The sequence below is a fragment of the Papio anubis genome, chromosome 13, assembly GCF_008728515.1.
Source record: "Papio anubis isolate 15944 chromosome 13, Panubis1.0, whole genome shotgun sequence".
Taxonomy (NCBI): domain Eukaryota; kingdom Metazoa; phylum Chordata; class Mammalia; order Primates; family Cercopithecidae; genus Papio; species Papio anubis.
In genome coordinates, this window is record NC_044988.1 from 11,985,118 (window position 1) to 11,999,554 (window position 14,437).

A 14,437-nucleotide genomic window follows, 5' to 3' on the forward strand; every position below is an offset into this window, starting at 1 on the left:
TGTCTGTGTTCCTTGCGTCATGGTCCCTTTCAACCAGGAATCAAATCTGACCTCTGCTTCCATTGCTACATCTTCTTCTCTCCTGCTGCTGCCTTCCCCTTTCCCTTATGAGAGCCCTTGTGATGGCAAGGACCACTAAGATAATCCAGGATAATCTTACTATCTCAGATTCTTAACTGAATCACATATGGACAGCCCCTTTTGCCATGTAAAGTAACATTCCTAGATTCTGGTGATTAAGACATTTTTGATGGCAACTACCATACCATGGAACCTTTTTTTTTTTTTTTTTTGCAGATGGGTTGGGAAAGGATGGACTAATACACATAAATGCTATGTGCTATGTTTCTGATGATAGATCATAGTACTGCTTTGTCCTTTTAGTGCAAGTGTTTATGTTTTTTGGGAAAATACAAAAAATTATGACATATAAATGGAGTGTCTTTTTTTTCTTGAGATGGAGTCTCACTCTATTACCCAGGCCAGAGTGTAGTGGTACGATCTCAGCTCACTGCAGCCTCGGTCTCCCGGGTTCAAGTGATTGTCCTGCTTCAGCCTCCCGAGTAGCTGGGATTACAGGTGCCCACCACCACTCCTAGCTAATTTTTTTTTTTTTTTGTATTTTTAGTAGATACGGGGTTTCACCATGTTGGCCAGGCTGGTCTCGAACTCCTGACATCAAATGATCTGCCTGCCTTGGCCTCCCAAAGTACTGGGATTACAGGTGTGAGCTGCCACGCCCAGCCTAAATTGAGTGTCATTTGAAAAAATAATCAATACTCTTCAAAAGTGTTAGGATTATTAAAGTTATAAGACTGAGGAACTGTTACAGACTGCAGGAGGCTAAAGAGGAACAGTAACTAAATGCAATGTGAGATTCTGGATAGGATCCTGAAACGCGGCATTAGAAAAACTGATGAAGTTTGAATAAGGTCTATCAATAGTATTGTATCAATTCTAATTTTTTGGTTCTGATACTGAACTATAGTCAAGATATTAACATTAAGGGTGACAGAAAAATGAAAATTCTACTGTTTTTGCACCTTTCTCTAAGTTTAAAATTAGCTTAAAATAAAAGGTTTACAAAACAAATATTTATTATTATAGGTTAAGTATCCCTTATCTAAAATGCTTGGGACTAGAAGTGTTTTAGATTTCAGATTTTTTTTGTTTCTTGGAATATTTGTATTATACTTGCTAGTTTGAGCATTCCTAATCCCAAAATCTGAAATCCAAAATGCTCCATCGAGCATTTCCTTTGAGCATCATGTTGACATTAAAAAAATTTTGGAATTTGGAACATAGTGGATTTTTTAATTGAAGTTAAATCATATATTTGCTTCCAATAAGGTGAACGTCATAGCATATGATGCTATGGAAATATGTAATTTAGCTTCAACAAAACTATTAGCTTTTTAGGGATGTTTTAATATTGCTAAATATTATGGATAGTAGATCATCATTCCTGAATGAGATGACTAACAATAATGTAAATTAGGACTTTTGTTTATTTGGTTGACTGAGTATCCCTGATTCTTAGTAGGCATTAAGTAAATATTTGTTGAATGGATGGATGAATTAATTATACCTATAGACCAACATGTAACAATTATATTACCGTATTGGTATTGTGCTTACAGCTTTTAGTGTTGTGCTTATAGCTTTCATATGAATTTTCTGTGCCAGCCTCACAACGCTCTGTGATGTAGGTAGGGATCATCATTCCTTCTACACAAGTAAGTCCACTAAGACATCTGAGTCAGTTGACATGCTTGAGGCCTTGGCCAAAATATGGTGTGCCTAGGACTGAAATGAGCTGTGTTGCTTTAAGTCCTGTGTGCTTTCCATTCTGTCACAGTGCCTCTCTTCCTACAGTTATGCCTAAACCAGCGCCCTAGGTTATTTTCCAAAAAACATTTTCAGTAACCTACTGCAGCTCTTAGCAGAACTTCAAAGCACATTTTCTTTTTGGGTGCCCTCTCTCTTCTTCCCCTCTCCTAAATAAATAAAATGATTAGAATTATATAAAAAATGGGGAAACACTCCAGATTTATATAAAGAAGTAAGTGAAAGTTATCTTTTCCTAGTCATTCTCTTAACACTAGGCAGTTTTACCGTGTATATTGTGAGACTTGCCTCTGAGCACATCCATATAGATATGCAAGTAGAGTATGCAGTTTTTATCTTTTAATGTATTTTAAACACTACATAGTAACTTTTTCCCATGATAATATTTATTGGTTATCTTTCCAGATCATCATGTCTGAATCTGTCTCAGTCTTTTAAACAGATAAGATTTCCATTGTGCATTTTTGTCATTTTTGTAGATTGTACCCAAATTTATTTACTTAGTGGTCTCTGTTGATAGTCATTTAATAAGTATTGCTAAATTGTCCTCCATAAAGAATGTACAAATTGATACCACCAAATACCATGAACGATAGTACTGTTTTTCCACACCATTATTACATTGTACTATCATCTTTGTCAGGTGAAAATAATACCTGATTGTTAACTAGCATACCTATAATTATAAATAAGGTTGAGTTTTCCTATGTTTTGGCCAATTATGATCTGTGTCTTTTAAAATAGTCTTTTCTTATATTTTCTGCTTACTTTTGTTCAGGTCATGTAATTGTTATTGTTTTTTAAATAAGAACTCTATAGGCCAGGCGTGGTGGCTCACGCCTGTAATCTCAGCACTTTGGGAGGCCGAGACGGGCAGATCACCTGAGGTCGGAAGTTCGAGACCAGCCTGACCAACATGGAGAAACCCCGTCTCTACTAAAAATGCAAAATTAGCCGGGTGTGGTGGCACATGCCTGTAATCCTAGCTACTTGGGAGGCTGAGGCAGGAGAATTGCTTGAACCTAGGAGGCAGAGGATGTAGTGAGCCGAGATTGCGCCATTGCACTCCAGCATGGGCAACAAGAGTGAAACCGTATCTCAAAAAAACAAACAAAAAAACAAAAACAACAAAAACAAAAAACCTCTTTATATATTACAAGTATATTTTTTAATTTTTTGTTTATGATGTGTAGTAATTTAAAATTTTATCATATTTGTTAATTTCATAAATTGTTTTTTGGAGTTTTGAGGCTTAGAAAGATTTTTTTCATTCTAAACATTTTTTTGTTTGTTTTTGAGATGGAGTCTTGCACTTTGCCCGGACTAGAGTGCAATGGTGTGATCTCAGCTCACCGCAACCTTTGCCTCCCGGGTTTGAGCGATTCTCTTGCCTCAGCCGCCCAAGTAACTGGGATTACAGGTGCCTGCCGCCACGCCTGGCTAATTTTTTGTATTTTTAGTAAAGACAGAGTTTCACTACATTGGCCAGGCTGGTCTTGAACTCCTGACCTCATGATCCACTTGCCTTGGACTCCCGAAGTGCTGAGATTACAGGCGTGAGCCACCACGCCTGACCCATTCTGAAGTTTTAAAAGTACAGTTCCATGTTTACTATTTCTAGTTTCATTTAAAAATATTTATTAATTTTAAGTTTATATTCTCAATCCACCTAGAACTTAATTTAATGAAGAGTGACTTTAGATTGTTTTTCTTAATGGCTATCCAGTAGTACCAGTATTTAATGAATAATCAATCTTTTCTCTACTAATAATAAGTTTAATACATTTGGTTCTAATTCTGAACTCTCTTTCTTTCTAGAGATGCATCTGTTCCTGTGTCAGTATCACAATTTAACTTAGTTTAGGTCTGTAAGCTAGTTTGATATGTTGGATTATTTCTCTAGTTACAGCCTTCCCCCCGACCCTACAGTTTCTCAGGGTATACTTCTATATTTATGCTTTCAGATGAAATTGAGAATAATTTCAGTTGCAGAAAACTTTGGCAGTAGTTTTGATTGTGATTGTCTTAGCTTTATTAATTAAGTTAGGGATGATTGGCATTTACAGTGTTAAACATCTCAATTAGTCTTTTATGACTAAATTTCACACTTTAAACATTTTTTTCGTATTTTTAGACATGATTTTCTCAAATAATTTTATTTTGCTTACTGGTTATACTGTGAATGTGATTCTTCCATTGTTTTCTAACTGGATACTGTATTTGTTTAGAAAAGTAGAAAATTTGAAATTAGTTAAGAGGATTGTTTTGCTGTTTGAATGGCAAGGGATATATAATAGAACGTCCACATGGCTTTGCTCTGATTACTGTGTTTTCATCAAAAACTTCTTAAAAATAAAAACATTTAAAATTAAAAACTACCTCTTGGTTTATTTTTATCATCATCATTCTTGTTTTTAACAGACATTGCCTAAGATACTGAGCCATATTGCCCCAGCATTTTGCATGAGCAGCTGTAGCTTCGTAGTGGAAAAATCTAAAGAATCCACAGCACGTGTTGTAGTTTGGAGGGAAATAGGAGTACAAAGAAGTTATACCATGGAGAGTACTTTATGTGGCTGTGATCAGGGAAAATACAAGGTAAAACATCTTAGGTTTTCTAACCACGAAAGATATTTGAAGACTTTCCTTTCATATATGTCTTGTGATTTTTAAGTATATATTAAATGATGTTTGTTTTATTGAGTTACATGTAATTTGTAATAATGGAATCATATGCAGTCTTAAGAATAGGTTTTAATTTTTTGTTTTGTTGGTTCATTTACTTCTCTGAACTAAATAGCTTGCTTGGATCCTTAAATTCTTGGTTGAGTCTGTTTATATTCATAATTTTTAAGCAAGCATATTAGAGTACACATTTACTCATTAGTAATTTATATTAACCTGTGTAAGTGGTACGTTAAAAATTTTCTATTGTTTAATTTATTGGGTGTAAATATATTTTTATGCATTTAAAATAAACACATCATATTTATTTAAAAAGCAGCAGGTTTGTTATATTTAGGTTTTTGTATGTGTAGCTATTGTTTATGTGTTTGTTTGTTTATATTTTGAAAAATAAAAATAGAGACAGGTCTCACCATATTGCCCAAACCGGTCTCAAACTCCTGGCTTCAAGCACTCCTCCTACCTTGGCCTCTCAAAGTGCCAGGATTACAGGCATGAGATACCACATCTGGCCTTATGTGTGACTTTTAAATACATATCCCATTAGTAAACGTTTTTCTTCATTAAGACTACTCATTCGTGGTACTATAGGCTTTTACTGGAGATAATTAGAATTTAAACTGTACTTTTGAAATTAAATACTAGTAAAATGTTAGGTGATTTTGGATTTATTAATTTTAGAGATTGAAGACTTAATGTGCAATGAGTTGGACTTTAGATAAGCAATGAGCAAAACTGGGCATTTCTATGTCTCGCCTTGGCACAGAAAGATTTTCAGGTGTCATGCTAATTATTCCACTCATTCCATTTTGTTCATTTCTTTTGTTATGGGGAAAGAGGGTACTGAATCTGAGAATGATTTTTATATACCTCAACATAAAGGTGGTTATAACTTCGTGTTTGAAAAGAAACATCTAACTGGTTAGCATTTAAAATGTAAACATATTATGGTTGATGTGAAATATTTTAGGAGAGCTTAAATAATGACTTTTTCAGTCTGTAACAAACTGGAAGAAAATAACATTGATTTTGCAAGGGATGTTTAAGTAAAGTAGAACTTAAATAAGTATAGTTGTAGTAAAGTAGAACTTAAATAAGAAGAGTAGTAGTAAAGTAGAACTTACTGAAATTCCAGTTCTTTCTGTTCAGTGACTCTTCCCTGAATTTTAGGTTGATCACAATGTGATCTTCCAAAGTGTAATATGAGATCTCCCTGAATATTGTAAAAACAGTGACTTCTAGTCAGTGTAGTTTTACCAAGGGCATGGTGGTGGTGAGAGAGAAAATGTAGCTTTAGTACCACTCCAGCTTGCAGCCCCTGCACCTGATCATTGCTTCAGTGGACAACTGTTGTTAAGGGTCTCACTCAGTAAGTGTGTGGGATGGGGAAGAAACTTGAGAATCACTTTTTATAAGAATATAGGTGATTTCTAGGGAAAAACCTTGGGCTATATGATTTATGGAAACACTGTTAATTCTTAAAGAGTTGACTTATGCAGTTGGGCTCAGAAGGTGACTTAAAGCATCACTGTCTCTGAAACAAGCTTCTGGGCAGTGGAGAAAGAAGCTGTCAGGACACCTGACTTGGATACCCCTGAAATCATCCATAGTATACAATAGTAGTGCTTTGTCACTCTTTTTGGATTCTACTGATAGACTTTCATTGAATTTAAAAATGTTTTTTGATTTCTATTTTGATAAATTTGGTCATTTTAAAAACACAGATTTTTAGAAAGCTAAGATATATTTTGAAATGTAAAATGTGAAATCATTTTTTCAAGTCATTTTTGTTTTTAATGTATAAATATGTAAACTTTTACAAACAAAATGGATACCTAATAAATACTCATTTTTCTTTGATATTGTTTAGTAAATAATGTATACATTGATTTAAAACTCTCACTGAGAGAAGTGTCTTACTAAGCCAGGGCTTTCCTTTAATGTCTAAAATGCAAGATTTTGATCATAACATATACTTTTAAAAAAGTTAATAGACTTAATTTTTTAGAGCAATTTTAGGTTCACAGCAAAATTGAGTGGAAAGTACACAGAGCTCCCATACATTCCCAACCTCTCCACACACACTTAACATCTCTTAAACTTGTTAGCTGATAAGTATGTGAGTCTCATAATATTTTAGGTAACAGTCTTTTTCACCCTCAACAATATTTTTATCTTACTGAGTTTTAGGATGTAAGTATTCTTTATTTTTATTGTCTATGAACTAATTCAGAAACACGTATAACCTTTCTAAAAGTTACAAATCAAAAGATCAAATGAATGTTCTAATGAAGTCAGTTAGGTCTTATTTCCTAGAATATTTGGGAGTTGGCCAAACTATTTAAACCAAAAAGTTGAAAAGTTAAAAAATTACTGTAAAGTCATGTGCTTCATGTAGAGTAAGTAACAGTTGTTACAGTTCATTTTCTTCAGTTACTGTGTGCCATAGGAACTCACTTAGTCTGGTCACTGAAAAGCTGTTTTAAAATACTTTCTCTCTAATTGATATCAGCTGTCATCTACAGCTGCAACTTTTATAGGTGCAAGAATTTTGCCTTTTTTAGGGATTTATTTATATCTGAAAAAAAATGATGAGTATATTAATTTGCAGGCCATTTTTATGGTTTTATGTGATAACATTTAACTTTTGGTAAACCTTATGTTACTTATTGGGAAACCATTTTTTAAAAAAGATAGGGAGGTTAAGATAAAATACTCTTTTTGCTTTAGTAGGCAAAATTTGAAATGAGCATTCTGAATTGACATGGATCATAGGAATTTATTTTACCACTACTTCATTGGCTTAGATTTGATTCTTTTTTTTTGACAGTTACCTTTATTTGCTTTTTACTGATCAATTTCTCTTATCATACAAAAGCATCTATAAAGTACTGTTCAAGTATACATATTGGAGCCTTGATTTTAATACTATAATATTTCAACATTAGCATACAAAGTAGTGGATTACAAGAAATACTAACAAGCTCTTGTTAAAATATAGTTTCTCACATGAATTCTACAAGTAACATTAATCACAAAGTGTTACTGTATTTTTCCCCCTAGTGTGATGGTGAAAATAGTTTGCATCATAGTGAAAGAGAATAGACGTTTTAGAAATTGTCTTTTAGGACAGTTTCATTTGTGACTTAGAATAATCTTGTATTGTTAAGATGTTAAACGTATTGAGTCCTACTTCCATACAAAGTACCAGCCCTTTAATTTTATTAATATAAATTCCTTTTATATAATTTCATTGAGATGTATCCAGAAGATAGCAAACTTTGTAATTATATGCATAATATTCTTTATTTCAAGGGTTTACAGATTGGTACCCGAGAACTGGAAGAGATGGGAGCAAAATTTTGTGTTGGTCTTTTACGTTTGAAAAGACTGACCTCTCCACTGGAGTATAATCTGCCTTCCAGCCTGCTTGACTTTGAAAATGATTTAATTGAATCAAGCTGCAAAGTAACTAGGTAGGACAAAGTTGTTTATTCTTTTATTATATTGTAGTATGTTATTAGACGTCATTAAAATAGCTTAGCATAGAAAAGGCATGGAAATTTTGACAGGCGAGAACATGTTTAGAATTAATATAATTAAGTTAATACATCTAATATTCATTCCAAATTATTATACTGCTGATTCTTTTAATGTTGATATTTGGATGAGATTTTAATAAAAATATATTTCAAATATTTTTAGTGGTTGTGCTGGTTTACTTTTAACCCCAAAATGAACAATGTGAGAAATATTGTACTTAGCTAATATCTAAGTTAAGAGGGCTTAGACAGCTGAGTGCAGTGGCTCATGCCTGTAATCTCAGCACTACTTGGGAGGCTGAGTCAGGAGAATCACTTGAACCTGGGAGGTGGAGGTTGCAGTGAGCTGAGATTTCACCACTGCACTCTAGCCTGGGCAATAGAGGGAGACTCTATCTCAAAAAAAAAAAAAAAAAAAAAGGAGAAAGAGGGCTTAGAGTCAGGAATATTTCAGAAGATTTTGTTGATGTCTACACACATCAGATGGCTGTCCAGTATCCTTCTAGTTATATATAGTAGAAACAGCTAATTTAGCATTCCTTTGAAAATTTAACAGCGTCTGCCAAATATACTTCTAAATAGGTAGTCTTTTTCTCCTAAAATTTAGTATATACAAATTTGATAAGTTATAGGCTCAGATAATTTCATATCATAATTCTTAATCATAATGCCAGAGATTAGCATTTTATAGTTTTGTGTATATGGGTAAGAATAGTCTCATTTTATAGAACCTTCATGATTTTTGTTGTTAGGTATTAACTTGTCATCAAATTTGTTAATTTATTGCTCTGCACTGTTACATCAGTATAGTAGTTTTAGGTGTGACAAACATTACTTGGAACTCAATTCTTCATAAATGTGATAATTTAGACAAATAATCACCTGCATTCTCTACCCTTCAAAGTACCTCCTAAACAAGAATAGAAATGAATATAATGATTGTCAGTTCTCACTGATACTTAAGCCTCCTTTCAAGTTTTAATTCATGTATTCTTAACATAGTCAACAGACATGTTACCGGTGCTTTAGATATATTTATACTTACTAATACTTCACAACTATGGTTATGATTAGACCCTCCACTGGTCTTATTGTTTTAAGGGGAGTATATATATTTTGAAAAGCACATATTTTAAAGTAATCACATATACTACTATATCACAAATGTTTTAACATTTTGATAATTGTATTTCCATATAATTGATTTCCTTTGTAATCATATTTATTTTGTTTTATATGTTTAAAAGTATTATGAGAAGGAGTTTATAGGCCTCATCAGACTCTTTTTTTAAATTTCTTTTTATTATTATACTTGAAGTTCTGTGGTACATGTGCACAACGTGCAGGTTTGTTACATATGTATACATGTATCATGTTGGTGTGCTGCACCTGTTAATTCGTCATTTACATTAGGTATATCTACTAATGCTATCCCTCCCCACTCCCCTGACCCCATGACAGGCCCCGGTGTGTGACATTCCCCACCCTGTGTCCAAGTGTTCTCAAGTTCAAATCCTACCTATGAGTGAGAACATGCAGTATTTGGTTTTCTTTCCTTGTGATAGTTTGCTTAGAATGATGGTTTCCAGCTTCATCCATGTCCCTACGAAGGTCATGAACTCATCCTTTTTTATGGCTGCATAGTATTCCATGGTGTATATGTGCTACATTTTCTTTATCCAGTCTATCACTGATGGACATTTGGGTTGGTTCCAAGTCTTTGCTATTGTGAACAGTGCTGCAATAACCGTACGTGTGCATTTGTCTTTATAGCAGCATGATTTATAGTCCTTTGGGTATATGCCCAGTAATGGGATGGCTGGGTCAAATGGTATTTCTAGTTCTAGATCCTTGAGGAATTGCCACACTGTCTTCCACAATGGTTGAACTAGTTTACAGTCCCACCAACAGTGTAAAAGCATTCCCATTTCTCCACATCCTCTCCAGCACCTGTTGTTTCCTGACTTTTTAATGATCGCCATTCTAACTGGTGTGAGATGGTATCTCATTGTGGTTTTGATTTGCGTTTCTCTGATGGCTAGTGATGATGAGCATTTTTTCATGTGTCTGTTGGCTGCATAAATGTCTTCTTTTGAAAAGTGTCTGTTCATATCCTTTGCCCACTTTTTGATGGGGTTGTTTGATTTTTTTCTTGTAAATTTGTTTATGTTCTTTGTAGATTCTAGATATTAGCCCTTTGTCAGATGAGTAGATTGTAAAAATTTTCTCCCATTCTGTGGGTTGCCTGTTCACTCTGATGGTAGTTTCTTTTGCTGTGCAGGAGCTCTTTAGTTTAATTAGATCTCATTTGTCAATTTTGGCTTTTGTTGCCATTGCTTTTGGTGTTTTAGTCATGAAGTCCTTGCCCATGCCTATGTCCTGAATGGTATTGCCTAGGTTTTCTTCTAGGGTTTTTATGGTTTTAGGTCTAACATTTAAGTCTTTAATCCATCTTGAATTAATTTTTGTACAAGGTGTAAGGAAGGGATCCAGTTTCAGCTTTCTGCATATGACTAGCCAGCTTTCCCAACACCATTTATTAAATAGGGAATCCTTTCCTCATTTCATGTTTTTGTCAGGTTTGTCAAAGATCAGATGGTTGTAGATGTGTGGTGTTATTTCCGAGGGCTCTATTCTGTTCCATTGGTCTATATCTCTGTTTTGGTACCAGTACTGTGCTGTTTTGGTTACTGTAGCCTTGCAGTATAGTTTCAAGTCAGGTAGTGTGATGCCTCCAGCTTTGTTCTTTTGGCTTAGGATTGTCTTGGCAGTGCGGGCTCTTTTTTGGTTCCATAAGAACTTTAGTTTTTTCCAATTCTGTGAAGAAAGTCATTGGTAGCTTGATGGGGATGGCATTGAATCTATACATTACCTTGGGCAGTATGGCCATTTTCACAGTATTGATTCTTCCTATCCATGAGCATGGAATGTTCTTCCATTTGTTTGTATCCTCTTTTATTTCATTGAGCAGTGGTTTGTAGTTCTCTTTGAAGAGGTCCTTCACATCCCTTGTAAGTTGTATTCCTAAGTATTTTATTCTCTTTGAAGCAATTGTGAATGGAAGTTCACTCATGATTTGGCTCTCTGTTTGTCTGTAATTGGTGAATAGGAATGTTTGTGATTTTTGCATGTTGATTTTGTATCCTGAGACTTTGCTAAAGTAGCTTATCAGCTTAAGGAGATTTGGGGCTGAGACAATGGGGTTTTCTAAATATACAATCATGTCATCTGCAAACAGGGACAATTTGACTTCCTTTTTCTGTAATTGAATATCCTGTATTTCTTTCTCTTGCCTGATTGCCCTGGCCAGAACTTCCAACACTATGTTGAATAGGAGTGATGAGAGAGGGCACCCCTGTCTTGTGCCAGTTTTCAAAGGGGATGCTTCCAGTTTTTGCCCATTCAGTATGATATTAGCTGTGAGTTTGTCATAAGTAGCTCTTATGATTTTGAGATATGTCCCACCAATACCGAATTTATTGAGAGTTTTTAGCATGAAGGCTGTTGAATTTTGTGAAAGGCCTTTTCTGCATCTTTTGGGATAATCATGTGGTTTTTGTCTTTGGTTCTGTTTACATGATGGATTATGTTTATTGATTTGCCTATGTTGAACCAGCCTTGCATCCTGGGGATGAAGCCATCTTGATCGTGGTGGAAAAGCTTTTTGATGTGCTGCTGGATTCGGTTTGCCAGTATTTTATTGAGGATTTTTGCATCGATGTTCTTCAGGTATATATTTTTTTGTTGTGTCTCTGCCAGGCTTTGGTATCAGGATGATGTTGGCCTCATAAAATGAGTTAGGGAGGATTCCCTCTTTTTCTATTGATTGGAATAGTTTCAGAAGGAATGGTACCAGCTCCTGTTTGTACCTCTGGTAGAATTAGGCTGTGAATCTGCTGGTCCTGGACTTTTTTTGGTTGGTAGGCTATTAATCATTGCCTCAATTTCAGAGCCTGTTATTGGTCTATTCAGGGATTCAACTTCTTCCTGGTTTAATCTTGGGAGGATATATGTGTCCAATAATTTATCCATTTCTTCTAGATTTTCTAGTTTATTTACGTAGAAGTGTTTATAGTGTTCTCTGATGGTAGTTTGTGTTTCTGTGGGATCGGTGGTGATATCCCCTTTATCATTTTTTTATTGCGTCTATTTGATTCTTCTCTCTTTTCTTCTTTATTAGTCTTGCTAGCAGTCTATCAATTTTGTTGATCTTTTCAAAAAACCAGGTCCTGGATTCATTGTTTTTTTTGAAGGGTTTTTTGTGTCTCTCTCTCCTTCAGTTCTGCTCTAATCTTAGTTATTTTTTGCTTTCTGCTGGCTTTTGAATGTGTTTGCTCTTACTTCTCTAGTTCTTTTAATTGTGTTGTTAGGGTGTCAATTTTAGATCTTTCCTGCTTTCTCTTGTCGGCATTTAGTGCTATAAATTTCCCTCTACACACTGCTTTAAATGTGTCCCAGAGATTCTGGTATGTTGTGTCTTTGTTCTCATTGGTTTCAAAGAACATCTTTATTTCTGCCTTCATTTCGTTATGTACCCAGTAGTCATTCAGGAGCAGTTTGTTCAGTTTCCATGTAGTTGAGAAGTTTTGAGTGACTTTCTTAGTCTTGAGTTCTAGTTTGATTGCACTGTGGTCTGAGAGATAGTTTGTTTTAATTTCTGTTCTTGTAACATTTGCTGAGGAGTGCTTTACTTCCAACTATGTGGTCAATTTTGGAGTAAGTGCGATGTGGTGCTGAGAAGAATGTATATTCTGTTGATTTGGGGTGGAGAGTTCTGTAGATGTCTCTTAAGTCTGCTTGGTGCAGAGCTGAGTTCAATTCCTGGATATCCTTGCTAACTTTCTGAATGATCCTGTCTAGCGTGGTGTGGGTGTTGAAGTCTACCATTATTATTGTGGGAGTCTAAGTCTCTTTGTAGGTGCCTGGGACTTGCCTTGCTGAATCTGGGTGCTCCTGTGTTGTTGTATGTATTTAAGATAGTTCTTCTTGTTGAATTGACCCCTTTACCATTATGTAGCCTTCTTTGTCTTCTGATCTTTGTTGGACACAGTCTGTTTTATCAGGGACTAGGATTGCAACCCCTGCCTTTTTTTTTTTTTTTTTTTTTTTTTTTTTTTTGCTTTCCATTTTGCTTGGTAGATCTTCTCCATCACTGTTTGGGCCTTGTGTCTCACGTGGGGTAGTCTCCCACAGATACAACACACTGAGAGAGTAGGTCTTGACTCTTTATCCAATTTGCTAGTCTATGCTTTTGTTGGAGTTATTTATTTAAGTTGTATTATGTGTGAATTTGATCTGTCATTATGATGTTAGCTGGTTATTTTGCTCGTTAGTTTCAGTGGTTTCTTCCTAGCGCCGATTAGTCTTTACAATTTGGGATGTTTTTACGGTGGCTGGCGCAATGGTTCTTATTGTTTGTTACTTTCTTCAGAACAAGGCGTTTTTCGTGGTGACAAAATCTCTCAGCATTTGTTTGTCTATAAAGGATTTTATTTCTCCTTCACTTATGAAGCTTAATTTGGCTGGATATGAAATTCTGGGTTGAAAATTCTTTTAAGAATGTTGAATATTGGTCCCCAGTCTCTTCTGGCTTGTAAAGTTTCTGCCAAGAGATCCACTGTTAGTCTGATGGGCTTCCCTTTGTGGGTAACCCAACCTTTCTCTCTGGCTGCCATTAACACTTTTTCCTTCATTTCAACTTTAGTGAATCTGACAGTTATGTGTATTGGAGTTGCTCTTCTCAAGGAGTATCTTTGTGGTGTTCTCTGTATTTCCCGAGTTTGAATGTTGGCCTGCCTTGCTAGGTTGGGGAAGTTCTCCTGGAAAATATCCTGAAGAGTGTTTTCCAACTTGGTTCCATTCTCCCTGTCACTTTCAGGTATACCAATGAGATGTAGATTTGGTCTTTTCACATAGTCCCATATTTCTTGGAGACTTTGTTCATTTCTTTTTACTCTTTTTTCTCTAAGCCTCTCTTCTTGCTTCGTTTCATTCATTTGACCTTTGGTCACTGATACCGTTTCTTCCACTTGATCAAATCGGCTACTGAAGCTTCTGCATACGTCATGTAGTTCTCGTGCCATGGTTTTCAGCTCCATCACGTCATTTAAGGACTTCTCTAAAGTGGTTATTCTAGTTAGCCATTCGTCTAATCATTTTTCAAGGTTTTTAGCTTCTTTGCAATGGGTTCGAACATCCTCCTTTAGCTTGGAGAAGTTTGTTATTACCGATTGTCTGAAGGCTTCTTCTCTCAACTCATCAAAGTCATTCTCCGTCCAGCTTTGTTCCATTGCTAATGAGGAGCTGCGTTCCTTTGGAGGAGAAGAAGCGCTCTGATTTTTAGAATTTTCAGCTTTTCTGCT

The 14,437-nt window shown here is 35.2% G+C and overlaps 1 protein-coding gene across 1 annotated transcript in view; it reads left to right on the plus strand.

Annotated features, from left to right (window-relative positions):
- Positions 1-14,437, plus strand: part of AGTPBP1 (ATP/GTP binding protein 1) — a 198,666-nt gene that overhangs the window by 159,721 nt on the left and 24,508 nt on the right. Inside the window, 2 exon segments of the mRNA XM_021927597.2 lie at positions 4,270-4,446; positions 7,849-8,009. Of these exon segments, the coding sequence (XP_021783289.1) occupies positions 4,270-4,446; positions 7,849-8,009 (338 nt within the window).